Genomic DNA, 19,590 nt, shown 5'->3' on the forward strand with positions numbered 1-19,590 from the left:
AAAAGTGTTATGAACTTCTGAGAGTGTCAAACCCACAATTACAGGCATCGTGATTAGAAGGAAATGTTCCCTTTCTTCTCTGGAAAACACCTTCAAGGATCTATAGAGGCAGGTTCCACTGGCAGTCAAGAAGAACTAGACACTGAGGTATTAGAGAAGACCAGCTGCAAACCCATCCCGGAACTTTTCCAGGGAATATACCATTGATACACATCCTCACTCAAGTGATCAAACAAACCCACAAGTAGTGTTCCTTGCTGCTATTTCAATGGGCCCACCAGAATAGTACAGCAAAGACTGTAAAATAATCCTGACTGTAAAATAAAGGCAGAACATCTCACTGAACCATTGTTTTTCTTTTGTGAGTGGGGGTCAGAAAACCATGGGAGAACTCTTGTAGCTATAATGCTTCCTCAACCACACAGACCAGACAAACAGGTGTAAACAAAGTCTGTTGGCAACATGTACATGTAAAGCAGTAAAAGCATGATGCCTATACCACACACAGAGAATATTAGAAATATTTAGTGCAACCAGTTGTCAAAGCCATTCCTCCAAGTCAACCACACAATAGAGAACATGTGTGGTGGTAGAATGGGCCACTGTGGCAGGGGTCGGAGCTGTGCACAGTCCAATTTGCACTTCAAAAGACACTACCTCAGTACACAAAGAGTTTTACACTAGGCCAGTGACTCCAGACACCCCAGCTACCAGGGCAGCGAGGCATGAAATTGCACAATTTTCTGGTGCTCCAACGTTTTATCCACTTTAAAGTGGGCACCAGGTATAAAAATATGGCCCTAAGAACCACTCTTCAGTTTACTTCTGGACTGGTGGAAGGACTTTGTGGACTGCCCTGCTGCAACAAGAAGTTCCCTGCTCCTGGACACCTTCCTTACTTGCTTGAACCCCGGAATACCAAAGCAACTCCAAGGGCTAGTAGACTGACCTCCGATCAGAGCCTCACAGAGAGAAAAGGCTCCAACCATCTTGAAATGTTAAATGTTATGTTAAATGAATTTGGAGAGAGCTCGGGCTACCCAGAGGAGTCCCGGCGTTAGCCCAGATTTGAACAAGAACAGTCCGGGACCAGGACCTAGATATTAAACAGCCATGGTTTCAATTACTTTCTGAAAGTACGCAGATTTGGGGAGGATATGATGTGGAAAGGCAAGGAGTTCCATGCCTGGTTAGTACCTATAATAAAACTTTTACCTCCCTAGTTAGTTCTCTTGAATCTGGGAACCACTAGGGTAGTAGCTTCCAAGGAGTGGAGTGTTCTGTTAGGTTCTTACCTAATTGCACCTGGACCGAGCCTGAGGGAGTCCTGAACCTCCAAAGTGGTGCCCCTCCAGACCTGGACTCTTGGAAGTGGCGCTGAAGGTGCCCAGATGACAAAAGGCTGAAAATTGGGACTTTGAGAAAATATCCTGCCAAAAAGTGCCTTGAGAACTGAGAGTAGACCAGAATATACCAAAGACGAAGTTAGAACATAGAAATACTCAGTGACTTTGACCAGCGACTCCCGATGATGACGTCTCCTCAGACAGTGATAGCTGATTTGCCCTGCTGAACTTTTCCTTCACAGACATTTTCCTATAAAATTTCTTCTACGTCCGAAGCTAAGCTGAGTCTGGATCCAATTCACTCCTTGTATCCGAACAAGTTCCATCGCAACTTTGTATCATTGTTGTGTGACTATATGCCCATGGTTGGCGCTTTATTCTTTCAGGCCCGATTTTCCACTGAAAAAATGTATGACTTCAGTTATAATGATTAGATTTTTGTGGTGTCAAATAGCTTATTTAATTTTGCTATATTTTACTAGGCTGGTGTGGGATTCTTAGTGTTGTGTTATCACTGTGTTACTGTTGGAGTGCTGCATAAACATTTGTTCCCCCTGGTGAGGATCGCGGCTGTTGATTGAAAAAAAAACTCATACCACCTTCAACCATCAACCCAATTTTTCAAACTGACATTTTTGAGAGAGAAGAGCTGAAAATACATTGAAATAATGGAATTTAATGAAATAAGAGAAAAAATATATTGACATAATTCAAAATAAATGAAAAATCTACAAACACACCTTTAATGAACATACATATAAGTTGAAATAAACTTCTATAATTCAACATTGAATATATATGAGCTAATCAAAAGAGCAGTGAATACAAAAGTGAAAATATGTTCATGTCCAAATAAAAACAATTTAAAAAAAAAGTAAGTGTGGCCTGCTCTTTTCTCCTATATACTAACAAATCAGAAAGGAAACAAAGTGTCTGAAGAATTCATAGTTTTCAGCCCCTATCCACTGCCTCAATTCTCAGCATAAAATACCAAACATTTCTGAAAGATTGGAATACATAGATTGGCTGACGCAATCGCCAAGAGATTTGGATGCAAACTCTAAGCACCACATTTTTTGCTGTGATAACCCAGAAACCTTTGGATTCCTAAAATCTGTGAATAAAAAAATGGATTAAGTCTATTCTTATTCTATGGTACTACCTGTGCACGCACTTTCTACTGAAAGCCTGGTCAAAACACAGGCTATTGATATGTTGCTTTCTATGTGGTATCATCGCCAAGACTCTCCAAACAGTGTGCCTTGCACCCCTTTGAGTGGCATAATGGATTAAAAAGAGAAACATGAACTTGAATGCTGCCAATTAATTACCAGGTGCAGAGATTTGTTCAAGCATACCACCATCAGCTATTTATGTTAGAATCCTAGTATCTGTACGATTCTCTTTTACAGCTGTGTCTAGTTTTGAGGAAAACATCTTTTTATTGGCTAGGAACGGATGGCTGTTATAATTATCACTTCTTGCTTTTATTATGACTAGGTCATGATCCTCAACACCTGTCTCTTCCGCAAGAGTTATAATGGTTACATACTCTCCAATGGTGGAGACAAAATACAGTATTCAGCCATAAGAAGTGTGAGTACACTTCTTTCAAAAGGAAAACCCTGCATTTAGTCAATTTACATATTTTTATATATCCTTATTTGTGCGATGCCACTGGCTTGGGCAGCAATTAAAGGTCTTTGTATATTGAACGTAGTTTCACAGCATGGCACTAATGTAAGCACTTCTGATCAAGATGCGATTACTCTAAGATGTCATGAAATTTACACATTTTTTATCTAAAATATATTTACTGTAGCTCCATTGTCTAACCTTTTAGCAGTTTTTTAATGCTTCTGTTGACTGTTTTTCCTTGGATTGAAGGCCTTTCCGTAATGTGTCTCATTTTGCATAGCACCTGTGCAGGTTTACCAATGCAGGTAGCAATACATACACACACCTCTCTCTCTATAAGTATCTTTTAAACATTAATTTTCACACAGGTAGCTTTCCATAGACATTACTGTGGTCCATGAGACCTCCCGATAACAAACGGTTAGTTATTCAATATTTATCAGAGTGCACTGAAATGATGTAGCATTTACTCTCCTTTAGATAGGATTGCCTGGTCATATTCAAAGCATTTATATTGTTTTCCAACACAGTCGGTTTCAAGATGTTCCTCTAGTCATTTTTCTTCTTCAAAACTATGTCACATTGCATGCATGTGTAGGATCTTTACCCAGTGTGAATTTTCATGTGCAATGTTAGTGATGCATTTTTTTTAAAAGCTTTCCCACACTGAATACATTCATAGGGTCTATCATCGGAGTGAGTTCTTTCATGCTGTCTTAATGCACTTCCAGTTCTAAAAGCCTTATTACATGTAGTACAATTGTATGGTTTTTCCCCTGTGTGGATTCTTTGATGACTCACTAGGCATCCTTTTGTCTTGAAATTCGTATAACACACCATACACTTAAATGGTTTTTCACCAGTGTGATCTCTGTGATGTAGAATTAACTGCACCTTTGATATAAAACCCTGATCACATGTGCCACATTTATGTGGTTTTTCACCAGTGTGAATTCTCTGATGTAGCATCAGCAATGGTTTCCGCTTAAAAGTCTTGTTACATTCAGTACATTCATATGGTCTTTCCATTAAGTGGGTTACACGATGTACTTTTAGGTTCTGGTTTGACCTAAAAGCCTTGCCACATTCAGTACATTTATAAGGTTTTTGCTCACTGTGGGTTCTCTGGTGTAGCATTAGACATTGTTTTATTTTGAATGACTTTTCACAATCTGTACATTGAAATGGTCTTTCTTCAAAGTGGCATCTTTGATGTACCATTACTGCCCCAAATGTCCTGAAAGCTGTGCCACATTCAGTACAATTATATGGTTTTTCCCCACTGTGGATTCTCTGATGTACGTGTAGGCATCTTTTTGTCTTAAAAGCCATGTCACATTCTGTACATTTATGAGGTTTTTCACTAGTGTGGATTCTCTGGTGTGTCAATAGAGCTTGCTTTGTCTTGAAAGCCTTTTCACATTCACCACATTCATATGGTCTGTCCTCAAAGTGGTTACTCTCATGTACCATTAGCTCTCTTGTTGTTCCAAAGCTTCTGTCACATTGTGTGCATTTATATGGTTTTTCACCAATGTGGATTCGCTGATGTGCCGTCAGCGCAGATTTTAGTGCGAAAGCCTTACCACATTCAGAACATTCAAATGGTCTCTCCACAGAGTGGATACTTTCATGCAGTTTTAGAGCTGTTTTTGTTTTAAAGGAATGGTCACACTTGGTACAAATGTGTGGTCGTTCATCTGTGTGAGTTCTCTGATGCTTCATTAGACTGCCATTTGTTGTAAATGCCATGGCACATTCAGTACATGAATATGGTTTCACCCCAGAGTGGATTTGCTGATGTGTCGTAAGCGCACATTTTAATTTGAAAGCTTTTTGACATTCGGTACATTGGTATGGTTTTTCATCAGAATGGGTTATCTGATGCAGTTTCAAACTCAGTTTTGTCTTAAAGGCCTTGCCACATTTAGTACATTTATATGGTCTCTCCGCAGAGTGGGTTCTTTGATGCAGGATTAGTTCCGTTTCTGTTTTATAGAACTGGTCACACTTGGTACAAACATACATTTTTTCATCTGTGTGGGTTCTCTGATGCATCATTAAACGGGCCCTTGTTCTGAATGACTTGGCACATTCAGTGCATGGATATGGTTTCACCCCAGTGTGGATTTGCTGATGTGCCATAAGCGCACGTTTTAATTTGAATGCTTTTTGACATTCGGTACATTGGTATGGTCTTTTGTCAGTGTGGGTTATCTGATGCAACATTAGCTGGTCCTTTGTTCTAAAAGCCTTGGAACATTCAGTACATGTATATGGTTTCACACCAGAGTGGATTTGCTGATGTCCCCTAAGCAAACTTTTCAATTTGAAAGCCTTTTGACATTCGGTACATTGGTATGGTCTTTCATCAGTGTGGGTCATCTGATGCATTTTCAAACTTTTTTTTGTCTTAAAGGCCTTGCCACATTCAGTACATTTAAATGGTCTTTCCGCAGAGTGGGTAGTTTGATGCTCTGTAAGATCCCTTTCTGTTTTAAAGGAATGGTCACACTTGGTACAACTGTGTGGTCGTTCATCGGTGTGAGTTTTCTGGTGCGCCATTAGCTGATTCGTTGATCTAAATGCCTTGGCACATTCAGAACATGTATATGGTTTCACCTCAGAGTGGATTTGCTGATGTACCATAAGCCCGTCTTTTGATTTGAATGATTTTTGACATTCTGTACATTGGTAGGGTCTTTCATCAGTGTGGGTTATCTGATGCCGGTTTAAACACCGTTTTGTCTTAAAGGCCATGTTACATTCAGTACATTTAAATGGTCTCTCCACGGAGTGGGTTTTTTGATGCAAGAGTAGACTCATTTTTGTTTTAAAGGACTGGTCACACTGGCTACAAGGGTGTGGCCGTTCATCTGTGTGGGTGCTCTGATGCACCATTAAATTGTCCTTTGTTCTAAACACCTTGGCACATTCAGTGCATGTATATGGTTTCACCCCAGAGTGGATTTGCTGATGTCGTGTGAGCCTACATTTTGATTTAAATGCTTTTTGACATTCGGTACATTGGTATGGTCTTTCATCAGTGTGGGTTATCTGATGCTGTTTTAAATTACATTTTGTCCTAAAGGCGTCATCACATTCAGTACATTTATAAGGTTGCTCCTCAGTGTTAGTTCTCAGACGTACTGCTAGATGTTGCTCCATTTTCAACGAGTCCTCACATTTGTTGCATATAAGATAGAATAAAAAATTTGCTCATTTAATCCCTTAAAGTCTGCATATTACTTCCACTTTTACCTTTTCCAACAGATATACTGGGAAAAAAGCCAGGCATCTGTATAATGTGTACCAAAAAGGAGTTTCCTTAGGATATTTCTGGCATTGGAAGATGTTCCTCTAAACAACACAGTCACCACTTTCTTTATGGCAAGTCCATCAAGCTTTTAAAAATAAAGTCAACTTCTCCTCTCGCTGTCTGTCGGGCACCTGTTAGATTGAGAGGAAAAAAACTGAATTTCATGTGAACAAAATAAACAGCTCAGTTGTAATCTACACGAAATCACAAACAGGAACTGACTGCATTTACAAGTCTAGCTTACTAAAACATTGAAAACACTATAAAGATATGAAGGACAAAGAGGCAAATAGACATTCAATATGCCTCAAGATAGATGAGCAGACACTATGCTACATGTGATTAATTAGTCCTGCATCCATGACCATCTACCACTCTGCATAGCTCGCGCTGCACTAGCGCTGTGTTTTTAACTACTGTCCCGTTTTGTATCTTGGGTTTGTTTTTTGCTGCACTTACCCCTGCTTTTAATTGCATTACCTCGAGCTGCTGCCTGTTTGTAGCGCGTGCCCTCTGGCCCCTTACTGCATTTAAAAAGCGCTCCTAGCGCCTCTAAGCACCACCACTTTGGTGGGTCCGGGATCCGGGGATCGATCTTGGGTGCCATTTTGGCTTGGGGCATCATTCTCAGCGGCGGACGCCATCTTGGAGCGGTCTCGCGCGCATAGGGTGACGGGAGAGCCTATTTAAAGTCGCCTTCTCCGCGCAGCGGTACGCGCAGGTGGTAGCCCTCGCTTAGCCTGAGTCGTGCCGGAGTCCTGCCCGTCTGCGCCCGTCAGCGTTCCGGAGGCGTTTGAGGCGACGGGCAGGACGCGACCTTTCGGCTCGAGTTAGCTTGCTTTTCGAGCACCATGCTACACTACTCGGGTCCGGAACTTCGGTCTTGGCAGTACACTAATGGTTTCTGCCGGACGGTTTTTCCTGCTCGCCACAAGGGCAAGCATTGCTGCCCGGAGTGTGGCTGGCGCCCGCAGAAACATCTTGGCGATGTGCCACAGAAGCCGGCGGTTTGCGCTAAACATCTGGGCCTACTGCTCAACACTCGATCTCTGGGCCGGCACGCTCTGGATGTTTTTGATTTGCTAGAGTCAGAAAAACCCCTGTTCCTAATGCTCACTGAGACGTGGCTCGGCGAGGCGTCCAACCCAGACATTGCCACTGCTATCCCGCCCGAGTATAACATCTTCAGGCAGGATAGGCCGAAGGGGCGTGGAGGTGGTGTGGCATTAATAGTTAACAAAAGGGTCACTTGCACCATCATTCCCTCGGACGCGATCAAGGATTGCGAATCCCTTGCCTTTGCCATTGTCCTTTCACCACACCAATCGGTGAAGGGTCTTCTAGTCTATCGGCCGCCAGGGCCCTTGGGCTCTTTTTTTGAAGAGTTCCAGTCGGTGACCTCTTCTTTGTTACTTACATCAGAACATTGCATTGTCGCCGGGGATTTCAACGTCCATATGGACGTGGAAACGGATCCCGATGCGATGAAAATGTTGGAGGTCACAGCCCCTATGGGCCTGGTTCCTTATCATGTTGGGCCGACCAATGAGAAGGGACATACCCTGGATTTGACCTTCTCTACGATCCCGATAGAGATGTTGGCCCCCACCCAGGTGCTTTGGTCTGACCACAGGCTGGTGAGATTTTATCTCTCAGATGCTGGGAAGCCTGCCGGTGTCCCCCGGCAGACTTCAGGGGGATTCAGGCCACTTCACCGGATTACTCCGGAATTGTTGGCACAGTCCTGCGCTGATCATCCCTGTGCCTTAACCGGGAACTTAGAGGAGGATGTGGAGCGTCTGCAGGTCTGGCTCTCAGAGAGGCTCAATGAGCTTGCTCCTCTGAGGCCCCTCCGCAAACCCGAAAAAGGTGCCTCTGCCCCTTGGTCTACGGAAGCATTGGCGGCCTCTCGTCGGCAATGCAAGGTAGCGGAAAGAGCTTGGCGCGTGAAATACGACGCGACGGCGAAACTCGCCTACAGGTCTCTGGCGAAAGCGTACCATCGGAACATTCTCGCGGAGAAGAAGGCTTATTTTGCTAGAAAAATTGAAGCCGCTTCCAATTCCTGTAGGGAGCTTTTCGCCATTGTGCGGGAGTTTACAGCCTCTCGCGCAGCGCCCGCCCAGACCCCCCCTCCTGCGTCCTGGGTCAGGGCGATTGCGGACTTTTTCACCTCCAAGATCCAGCGGATCCAGGACTCCTTCCTTGTGTTGGATCCTGAGGTATCAGGTCGGGCGGAGAATGCCGCTGCTACCCGACTGAACGCCGGTGTGGCCTTGGCAGCTTTCCCTCCTCTCTCGCTGACAGCTTCATTTGACCTGATGGTGGGACTGAAGTCAGGTTCCCCTCGGGATGCCTGCCCCGCAAAATTCCTGGCTAAAATGGCAGCTGTCATTAATCCACTTGTGAACCCCCTGTTGAACTGTTCTCTTGCACAGGGTGTGGTTCCCCAGTCCTGGAAGCAGGCAATGATTATTCCCCTGCTTAAAAAGCCTGGTCTGGATGTGGAGGTGTTAGCGAATTATAGACCTATTTCGCTTCTGCCGGCTTTGGCGAAGGTCATTGAAAAGCACGTGCATAAGGTGCTTGCCGATTACTTGGAGGCCCACGACCTACTGCACCCTACCCAGTCGGGTTTTCGCGCCAATCTTAGCACCGAAACAGCCCTCCTGGAAGTCTCGGAGGCGATAAAGGAGGTGTTGGATTCGGGTGGGAGAGCGATGCTGGTGATGTTAGACCTGTCGGTGGCCTTTGACACCGTCCCTCATGAGGGTCTGCTTGCTAGACTCTCAGAGATTGGTCTTCGAGGGACGGTGCTCCAGTGGTTTTGATCTTTCCTAGCAGGCCGTCGACAATCGGTCTGGGCTTCTGCTTGCTCCGCCGAGATGTCGCCATTGGGTGTCGGAGTTCCTCAGGGCTCTGTCCTGAGCCCAACTCTATTTAATATCTTCATGACCCCTCTGGCGGCCCTGGCGGAGTCTTTCGGGGCCCAGACCATCTCTTACGCTGATGACACCCAGCTCCTTTTCACCTGTGAGAGGGGTGCAGACTTCGATGGAGGTAGGATCCAGGGTTGTCTTGAGGCTGTGTTTCAGTGGTTCCATCATAACAGCCTCAAGTGCAACTCGGATAAATCCGAGGTCCTCTTCTTTGGGTGCAGCTCGGACCCGGATTGGAAAGTGTGGTGGCCTGAGAACATGTTTCCACCAGCAAGTTCGTCCCAGGTAGCGAAAAACCTTGGGATTAAGATCGACAATGGCCTCGCACTACGCTCGCAGGTAATCGGTCTCACAGGGACCTGCTTTGGCTTACTCCGGATGCTCCGCAAGTTCCTTCCCTTGTTATCGGAGGAACACAGGAAGATCACGGTGCAGGCGATGATAGGCTCGAGAATAGACTATTCCAACGTTCTCTATCTCGGCCTGCCAGAATACCTGCTTCAACGATTACAGGTTGTTCAGAATTCGGCAGCACGTGCTATTTTTGGACTATCTCGCCGTGCCAGAGCCTCGGGCCTTTTGGAGGCTCTGCACCGGCTTCCTGTCCGGAAGCGGATAGTTTTTAAATCTCTCACCCTGGCACACAAAGCCTTGCACACATCTGGAGCAAAATATCTTCAGAAAAGGCTGTCTTTTTATCGTCCTGCCAGATCGCTTAGGTCTGAAGCCTTGTTTTTTGCGGTAGTGCCCCGCGTGAAGAGAGCTCGCATCGGTGGCCGCTCCTTTAAATTTTTAGCGCCTCAGCTGTGGAATAAATTGCCTGTGTCCCTGCGCAGCACTACCAACCTGTTGGCCTTTAGGAAGGGGCTTAAAACTTGGCTTTTCACTTCTTAGTTTCAGGTCCTATCAGGTCTCTTCTCTTTCTGTTTCTGTTCATTTTTTCTGTTGTGTTTTGCGATTAGCGTGCAATTTAAAGCGTCGGGACACTCTTTCGAGTAGCCGCACGCTATACAAAAACCTGTTTAACATAACATAACATAACATAACATACAACTAAAGTCTAAAAAGTATTTCGTCTTCACGTGAAGAAAAGGGAAATCTTTGCTGCAGCAAAAATGAAGCCTCATTCCCTTATGGCCCGGCCTAGATCTGTACTTTTTTGCCTTGGGATTTTTTCTCCTGCTTTGAGATAGGCAAATTGGGGGAGTATAGGAGTTATTTCTACGGCCATCAATTTCCCATGATCACATGGGTTAAAGGTTTTGCACTGTAATAAGCTGAACGGCCAGAGTGCAGAGTCAACACATGTCTGGATCTGGTGGAGCTCCCACTTCAAGCCATGGTCTGGCAGAGTAGGGACAGAATTGCCTTTAATGCTGCAATCATCTTGAATTGAGACCCATAGATCGGTAGGAGGGAACTGAGAATGCAGTCCTTTCCCCACATTGCGGATTTTTAATATTGAAATGTGTATTTTAGAGCTGCAAGGTCCCACCTTGTAACAAGCATTGGCATAGCCAATAGGTCTCGCCTTTGTGACCTTATAAGTGTTTAGCCATGCAACACTTGATGTTGTTGCACCAAGGATATTGTGCTGGATAACTAAACACTTATAAGGTCCCAAAGGCGAGACCTATTAGCTATGCCAATGCTGGTTTGTTATGGTGTACTGCATCTACCTTTTGTGGCCAGTCAAATGTTGATAAAGTTGCACTTCCACTCCAACTAAATTGGAAACTAGGATGAAATGAAAGAATGTTGCCACAGTTGTAACTTGTAAACTGCTCAGCAATGACCACCTGCTAATCAGTGCCAAGATAGTGTAGAAGGAAGAACAAAATGTAAGCACGAATTCACACAATATACTACTTCAACCCATCACACAATACAAATGCGAAGTTACTGGAGAGGATGCACAATGTGGCACTGAATCATGATTTGCCACACAATATACTACCCAAAATGTCCCTTCTTTAGCCCACATTTAGCCAATCTTCGACCTAATACACAACTGCATTTTTAATGCAACTCCAACTGTAGTGACGGAAAAGATGTTGGAAGAACTCTACCACAGTAAATCTTGCTTCAGAAAGAATGAAAACCAGCAGCCTGTAATAAGTGGCAGCTCCTCCGCTAAGGCATTGCAGCATTGTAATTGGTGGGGGGAGCCTGGGTGTGCTTCAATGGTTCCTGCTGAGCAGAGGGACGATGACAAGGGACAACAAGGAGCAGCGAGGATGTAAGGTATGTTTTATTTTATTTTTTCTTTACTTTACCCCTTCCGCCCCCTCGACCCCGTCCTCCACCCTGCCACCACCGATCCGTACCAGCCGCCACTGCTTCTCGACCACCAGCAGAGATGTCAATATGGCTATGCAACTCGGTCCTGTGCAGGAACTAGTGGACATCTGCCACTAGGAACGTCTCAGCTTTTCCAATCCTGTGCACACAAAGAACACTCCTGTCCTCATGCACCAATACACACAAAGAGACAGTCATGAAAGAAAAAGTAGTGCTCCAAATCTGTTCAATGCTCATCATACCATGCCAACTTACCATACTTCGAAAGAGCTCCACACCTAAATGGTGCTGGACAAACTGTATGCATTAGTTCTAAAATTAATTTAAAAAATAGACATCATTCAAAGTGAAGTTTACACGTTAAGGTGAACTACCACAAGCGTATTGTGAGTCATGCCCCCACACCAGATCAAGACTATAAGTGGGAAGTGTGCCATCAACTGTGCCCCTCCAGCACTGCGTTGGTTAGTTGGTTGCACTGGGCATTAATGGAGTTGCCTCTACCGACATACCAGGACAGCTGAGTATCTGCACAGCCTCACTGGGGTTTCCAGTGTGGCAAAATATAACTAAATAAATCTATCCATCTATCTATATCTCATACAGACCACTACCATGACAATTTAGTGGTAGCTGGTTTTGTGGATTTGATAAATGTGTGGATTTATATCAAACTGTGATACTGTTGATGAACAAACCTCAAAGATCGTTGGGATGAAAAAAAACACACAACTTTACTCTTGGACAAACGCAAGCAAACCTCACTGCACAGAAATGTAGCGGACATTTCTGCCTACGCACTCTCTCACAACCATCAAATTTTCAAATCCTCCACAGTTGTTTAACAGACACAGACCATACTATGAGAGGACCGGACAAGCATGCACACTAAATGGGTGCACTTGTGGTAGATACTGGAAATTCAAACTACTAGAAAGCATAAATATCTGGGTAACCGATGCTGCAAGTAATAACACTGTTCCCAGAACAAAGTTTTCGTGTTAGAAAGTGACGCAGACTTTTTTGCTCATCTATTTCTGAGTGAGACTGGGGATGCCCATGACAAATGCTAAATAAGAGATGTGGCACCTGGTCATTAATTTAGGGAGGTGGTGAGCACCGGCACTTATTTTTGAGGACTGCGAGTTATTTTCCATCATCAGACTTTGGCCCAGAGCAAGAGACGAAGGCAGAATAGATCGAAAAAAACGAGGAAGAGTAAGAAAAACAGTGACAAAAGGAGAATAATGGGATGGAAAAGAACCGGCAAGAGTGAGATGAAGAGACAGAAAGAGAAGGGTGGTGGAAGAAAGGGGCATGAGATGGAATCAATGTTACTCTGTCCTGGTATTCTGCAACCTCTGCATTAGCAAGTGCCCATGGCAGGCTCCCAGGAAAAACCTGGCCCCCTGCACTTCGCTTTTTCCACAAATCAAGCACTGATGGCACGCCAACATATTCCCTATTTCAGATGTGTATTGAAATTCACCTCAAAATAGACATATGAGAAGGATGTTCTTACCATAAGTTCCTGCTTTCAAACACTCCAAATGTATTGACATTGGTCGAGTAACTGTCAAGGAAGTGGCTTATCGGTACCATTGTACCTTAATTAACAAAGGTGGCAGCCCCACTTCAGTGCGAACCACATAATTATGCCATCAGCGTCAAAACAAACATCATATCTAAGTAAATCTGGTATATTCCTGCTCGTGGAAAGCATTTTAATAACAAGCATTGGCATAGCCAATAGGTCTCGCTTTTGGGACCTTATATATTTAGTTATGCAGCACAATATCCTTGGTGCACCAACATAAACTGTTGCATGGCTAAACACTTATAAGGTCCCAAAGGCGAGACCTATTGGCTATGCAAATGCTTCTTTAAAGATTATTATGAATTTTGTGTGTGGCAAAGTTGTCCCCTGATTTGGTGAAAAGCTGGATTGTGTCAGACTAAATCCTGATAGGCATATTAGTGGTATGTGTTGTGATTAAAAAACAACATATTTATAGTATGGCAATGAAAAGTCTGATAAAATTGAGTTACCCTATTTAAGGTTGTATTCTATATAAAATGTGGCCTGCAAATAAAATGCTGGGCGGATAAGATGCTGCCCAAAAAGGTGCCTACTTCCACGTCCAATAAGATGCTGGCTGAATTAGAAGCTAACTTCAGCCTGAGAATAAGATGCTGGCTGAATAAGAAGCTAATTTCAGCCTCTTTGGTTATAATTGAACATTGCATAGTAACATTTTCCTTTAGTGTTTAGACTTAAGTATCTGTTTCGTATCTTATACATACTCCATGTACTCTTAAATCCTTATGTAATGTAACTGGCTCTACTGTAAAGCATTCTGACGCCTTCGGGAAAGGTACGCGCTATATAAAAACGCATAAATAAAGGCAACACAGTGACTGACATCATAGAACCGTTTGCATCATTGTTATACAAAGTGACATGGGTTGAAGTAAAGACAACCAAAAAAAATGTGAAAAAATAACACCTTACTAAAAAAAAAAAAAAGTAGCAGCGCTCGCTGTTTTCAAATCTTCGTTATTTGATACCAGAAACTGAAGGGAACTAGAATGTCTAATTTAAAACTGTAATTGCACGCCTAAAATGAGCCATCACAAAATAATGCAGCCCTCTTCCAATTGCCAAACATCCACTGGTGTTTTCATTATGCAAACATAACGAAGCGCTGCTAGTGGTGATCTCTGCAGCCGCGCCTCGTGTTTTCGTAGTTTGTAATTCTTTCAGTCTTTTGTTTCGGCCAGTGCCGGAAGTGCAATTTTCCAGTCCTCTTTGCTCTCGCCTCCCCCTCGTGACCGGGAACAGGAAGCAGAAAGAGGACAAGGAGAGGCGGTAGGAGATAGCAGCTGACAGTTCCCTTAGCATGGACTAGAATGAAAATCTATTTTCCAAAGTACTAGATTGGAATGACGCATTGCTTTGGGTTAAGCAGTCCTTTAGCCAGGCATTTTTCTTCATCTGGTATAACCATCACCGTAACCCGGAGAAGAAAAGAGCTGTATGCGTTTGAATTTTTATGTATATATGCGTGTCACTGTGAGGTATGACGGAGTGTTGAGGTGTATGTGTGCGCACGTGTGTGTCTGCGCGCACTTTCCTGCCGGATGGAAGTGCGTGTTGTGCTGTTTATGGCGAAAGATGCAGCTGAGTATATGTATTTTATACTCCAATGGCGAAAAGTCCTGTTCAAAGGTTGCTCAACGTCGGCTTTGTTTCTGTGGGCTCATGGCACCTATTCTGCTCTTCATACTGAAAAAAAAAAAAAAAAAAAAAAAAAAGAGGACGAGGTTTGTTTACGAACTGTGATTTTGGTTCTGTTCATTAGGAATGGAGGGAAGCAGAACTTAGAAAGAAGTGAACTCACTGGTCATTTGGGTAGAATCAATTTTCAGTTTGATACACAGCTGAGGTGTTTTGTTTTCGAAAACAAATGTAAAAGGGACTAACATACAAGACGCGCTCTGTGGTGGGGGAGGGGGGGGAAGGGCAAAGTGCAGGAGCCGAGGGTGAGAAGGAGGAAGGACGGACATGTGGGCCAGCAGAGTGATGCGCTCTGTGGTGGGAAAGGGGAGGGAATTGAAGCGCAAGCAAGGCTGAGAGGAACGCAAGGCTTAATGAGCCATGAAAGAAAGCCAGATGGCGGCTGAGCGTGTGCACGCGCGCGCAACCGCAAGCTTGAAGCCAGCAAAAGCGTGTGGTAGGACTTTTAAAAGCCCACTTCCTAAATGTCTCGCAGAGCAGCGCTGGCTCCAGCGAGACCTAAAACGGGAAACATTACTGTCATGTAATATATAGGCAGTTAGAAAAACGGTGCTAGTGTTGTGAGAAATACACATTTCGAAAAGCTAAAACTTCACAACAGACATTCTGCACATATCAGTGGAGTCGTGGCATGACATTAAGCAATGATGTTGTCACAGGGCCTCAGTTATGGTTTTGTGTGGAGTCACTGCAGAGGGAAACTACCGTCAGCATCCTCTCAAAACCAAAATAATTTGAGGAAGTTAGCCTAGCAGCTGGAGAACGTGCAATAGGGTAAACATTGGCACACTTCCCACTTCTGCATTTGGTCTGGTGCCAAAGTAGTCAATGTACAGAGGCTTCACTGCACAGTGAGTACCCATCGGTTCTTGGGCTCGAGGCCATGCCTGCCTTGAGGTTTGGTCCCTGAGCAGCCCTGCTATGCTACTGCTTTTCTCACCACAGCTGCGGTACCAAGAGAAAGCTCTGCTGCAGTCCTGCATCAGCGGACAACTAACACGGTGCCAGAACAAGTACTGCCTGCCGGTGCCAGCGGACAATAACAAAGTCAGCCGGTATCTAGGCCTCCAACAACAGACTAAAGGAGAAACACAGGCCCTGTTCTGCAGCGGGTACAGTGACTGTGACCCAAACAATCCCTTTAGGTTGGGAACAAACTTCAGAACTGAACTGCAAACTGCCCTGAGTGACTGGAGATCTAGTGAACATCACCTGTTCCTATGATTAGAATGAAAGCACTTTAAGCATTACACCAGCTCCTAGAACGGGGAGAGTGTGCAACAGTAGGTGGACATTTTTCCAGGCATGATAGTTAGTTATAATTTTGCACCTGAGCCAGCCCCGCTCAGATCAGAGTCCTGTTACGGTTTGATTAGGTGATAAAGTATTTTTCCTACTAATGACAAGCACTGGGCTCGAAAACATATGTGTTGCGTCTGTTAATTGGCTATTGAGTTATTCGCTCTTGCCCCGCACCCCCCTGAGAATCCTTGGACTACTTTTCCTCACTACCCCGAGAGCAACTGTGAAAGGGGCTGTACCTGGCCCACTTTACACAGCCGTAATAGGACAAACACCAGGACACCAATAGTAACCATCTCAACAACCAGGTCAGGCGACCTGTTACTTGTATCAGCTCTACACCCCTCCGCCCGGGCCTCCCACCTGCACCCCTCCCCCCAAACGTGGTCTGACAGGTGAGCACTTCAATCCCTCATGCGCAGGGGCTTCACGCAACATAGCTGTGAAAGAAGAATACACACTGCGCGTGTATACAGCACACTTCGTCTCTTTCCAAAAGGTTGCGGTTCTTCTTCATATTCTTGCCCCCCCTCCCCTTTGAGAGATATTAAAATAAACATACACCCAGTAACCATACCTAAATATAGTTCCCATGATGCCATAAGCTGGTTAAAGGAATGGGTGCAAAAGGTCAACGAAACGTACATTATGTACGACAAAACCGGAAGGCCTGGCAGGGCTGAATAGGAGTGCGGTGCACGCCGTGACACAGTGAGCCATGGTCCCGGTGTGCCAACAAGTGCCTCCTGAACTCCAAAGGCTGGAGCGGGCGCGGGAAGGGTGCCCAGAAAAACACGTGCCAGCAAGTTAAGTATTCCGAGCAGGAGGCCAGACGCTGGAAGTGTGTGCCACGGAGCCATCAGTGGCTGGGTGCCCAGAGAGGAACCGATGACAACAACACCGAGCCAGGGCGAAGGCTGAAAAAAACCCAGTGGCGAGTTAAAACAAGCGCGCACGCCTCACGCTGACGAGGAGAGGAGGAGGGGAGAGAGTAGAGGGCCTGCGCCACTTTCCCTTGCGGAAGTGAGCTTTGAAACAATCTGTTAGTTACAAACATATGGTTTCAAAGCTCGCTCCCGCAAGGGAATCGCCAAACGTGCACGCGTTGCCATTGAAAGCAATGCAACGTGTGCACGTTTTTGGGGTCAAAACTGAATCAATTACTAAAGGTCTCCTACGTAGCGCATGCGCGCTGCGTAGGCGAGACCTAAAAAGTACTATGAATATTAAACTCATCATTCAAGATTGTATTACGCACTAAAGCCTAGAATGGCTGCAAAGCAGCATTTAGTGATTAACAAAATGCACACATTTATAAAATGTAATTGATATTCCCAATTGAGGTGTGAAGATCCTAATCACATGGTGTACTCAGCAAAATGCAACATGATGACAAATGTATATACTTTGCTGCAAGTAGTCGTGTGCTGCATTCTTTGGTCTGCTTAACAAATTATTTGATTTAGGAGGAATCATAGGGTTAATAAGAAGTGGGGAACCAAAATGCATAACTTTGCACATCCTGCATAACTTTGTGCTGGCAGCAGGACAGAAGCTATAATTGCAGGTTATGATTGTAACATGCAGAACAGTTGGCCACCCCAAATTCGTTACAGGCTCTTCTCTTCAGTACACGTTATCCAAACTGTAATCATGTATGATGAAATTTTGCCTTTAGTGGATTGACTGAGTAAATCTTGTAACACACATTGGGCCTTCGTGAGAAACCTCTTAAAAAGAAAAAAACATGTACGCTGTTGCAGGACAAGCGACAAATGGGTGCAAGTGCAAGCTGTTGAGCTGCAAATCCACATACAGTGAATAATTTATATTCTCTATCCTAAGACTCAAACCCTGGCATAACCTACACCGTTCTCCCAACCCCTATTGAGCATTCTAGGAATAGCACGTTCCTATAACATCACCCGATCCCCCATGCCATAAACACAAAAAAACTCCCCCTTTTAATTGATAAAAACAAAAACAATGCTAACATTAGGTAATACAGCAAATAAATTAAATTCGCGAGTTAAAATAAAATGAGACACAGGTAAATAACACTAGAAGAATTGGTTGATATAAACTATGCATAACAATTAACGCAATATATATGCATGTTTAAATAAGATGAGACATCTGATGGACTAAAAAGAACTGCGCACAGAGGAACCCCTCAATAGTCCCAGCAAATGAATACATTGAAAAGACTAGGTACAACACTCTTAATACCCCTCAGTACACAATTACCACAAAGTCAAAGAATTTAGGTTTCACAATTGGTCTTCCTATCCTGGATACCGTGAGTTCTGTAGTATGAATTTCCTCTCCAAGTTCTTTTTTTTTTTTTTAACAAATTTTATTTGTCAAGATGCACATGTATTGGAGGGCACTGCACTCTAGAGACATCTGCACAATCAAACCATAAAAAAATAATGACTGACTTTTCACTTAAATCCAGAGATACATAACCAACAATAAAAGGAAAAAAATGAAAAAAATAAAGTGTCGCAACTCCCCCTGCCCCTCCCCCCCAATTGCACAAGGTCCGCATATTCCTGTCCACAGCTTGTAGATATAACAGGGAGGGTGTGCCCCTACGGGTCCCCCACACATAGCACCTCCACAGTCCGATTATGTACATGTGTTATCCCAGATGGTGAGCCTCTGTTACTGATGGCGGGTCTAACATCAGGCGCCGGTAGTCCGCCCACCGTTTCCAAATCTTGGGGTGTTTGTGTGGGCACCCCCTAGCGACAGAGATAGGTTGTTCCAGCCCCTTACAAAAGTCCAGCCCATTCTTCCATGCGGCCACAGATGGGGTCCTCTGCGCCTTCTATGCCTTGGCGATGTCCCTTTTTGCCAAAGCAAAACCCACTTGCATGAGGTGCCGCTTGTAAATATTGCCTCCTATTCCCTCCATAAGATGGAGCAGGGCCAACTGCGGTGTACGGGGGAGCTCCCACCCCAGGACCTCCGAGAGACAGGTAAACACCCCCCTCCAGAAGCGGTCTAGGGAAAGACAATGCCAGACTGTGTGAATGAATGTGCCCTCCTCTCGACTGCAGCAAAGACATAGGAGAAGCGATCGGCCCTGCCCTTCACAAGCGTGCTCGAGCAAAATAGACCCTGTGTAGATACTTGAACTGGACAAGGCGGAGTCGCATCGCTATGGCCGCCTACCTCGGAGCTGCCATGGCCTCGGTCCAGTCCTCCTCCTCCAGTGGGCCCACATCACCGTCCCAGTCCCCCTGAGCTTCTGTATTGTGGGGGAGCAATGAGTAACCAGGGATTGATAAATCCTGGAAATTTTCCGGTCCTTTAGGTCTCCCATAAAAACGTATGCCTCCAGTGAGCTAAATACCGGCAAAGACTCCAAACCATCTAAGCTAGGGGACAGGGCACGTCGAAATTGAAGATAGCAATAGAACTGGGACCGTGGCATAAGGA

At 44.7% G+C, this 19,590-nt stretch overlaps 2 protein-coding genes across 3 annotated transcripts in view; both read right to left on the bottom strand.

Annotated features, from left to right (window-relative positions):
* Positions 1 to 19,590, bottom strand: part of LOC146813720 (uncharacterized) — an 83,409-nt gene that overhangs the window by 42,304 nt on the left and 21,515 nt on the right. The gene's annotated exons all lie outside the window — the stretch shown is intronic.
* Positions 2,003 to 19,590, bottom strand: part of LOC146813721 (uncharacterized) — a 40,261-nt gene continuing 22,673 nt past the window's right edge. For both annotated transcript variants that reach the window (XM_085610206.1, XM_085610207.1), the window contains one exon: positions 2,003 to 6,434. In XM_085610206.1, the coding sequence (XP_085466332.1) occupies positions 3,588 to 6,152 (2,565 nt within the window). In that variant the 5' untranslated portion in view covers positions 6,153 to 6,434 and the 3' untranslated portion in view covers positions 2,003 to 3,587. The remainder of the gene's footprint in view (positions 6,435 to 19,590) is intronic.

The sequence above is a fragment of the Triturus cristatus genome, chromosome 6 (assembly GCF_964204655.1).
Source record: "Triturus cristatus chromosome 6, aTriCri1.1, whole genome shotgun sequence".
Classification (NCBI taxonomy): domain Eukaryota; kingdom Metazoa; phylum Chordata; class Amphibia; order Caudata; family Salamandridae; genus Triturus; species Triturus cristatus.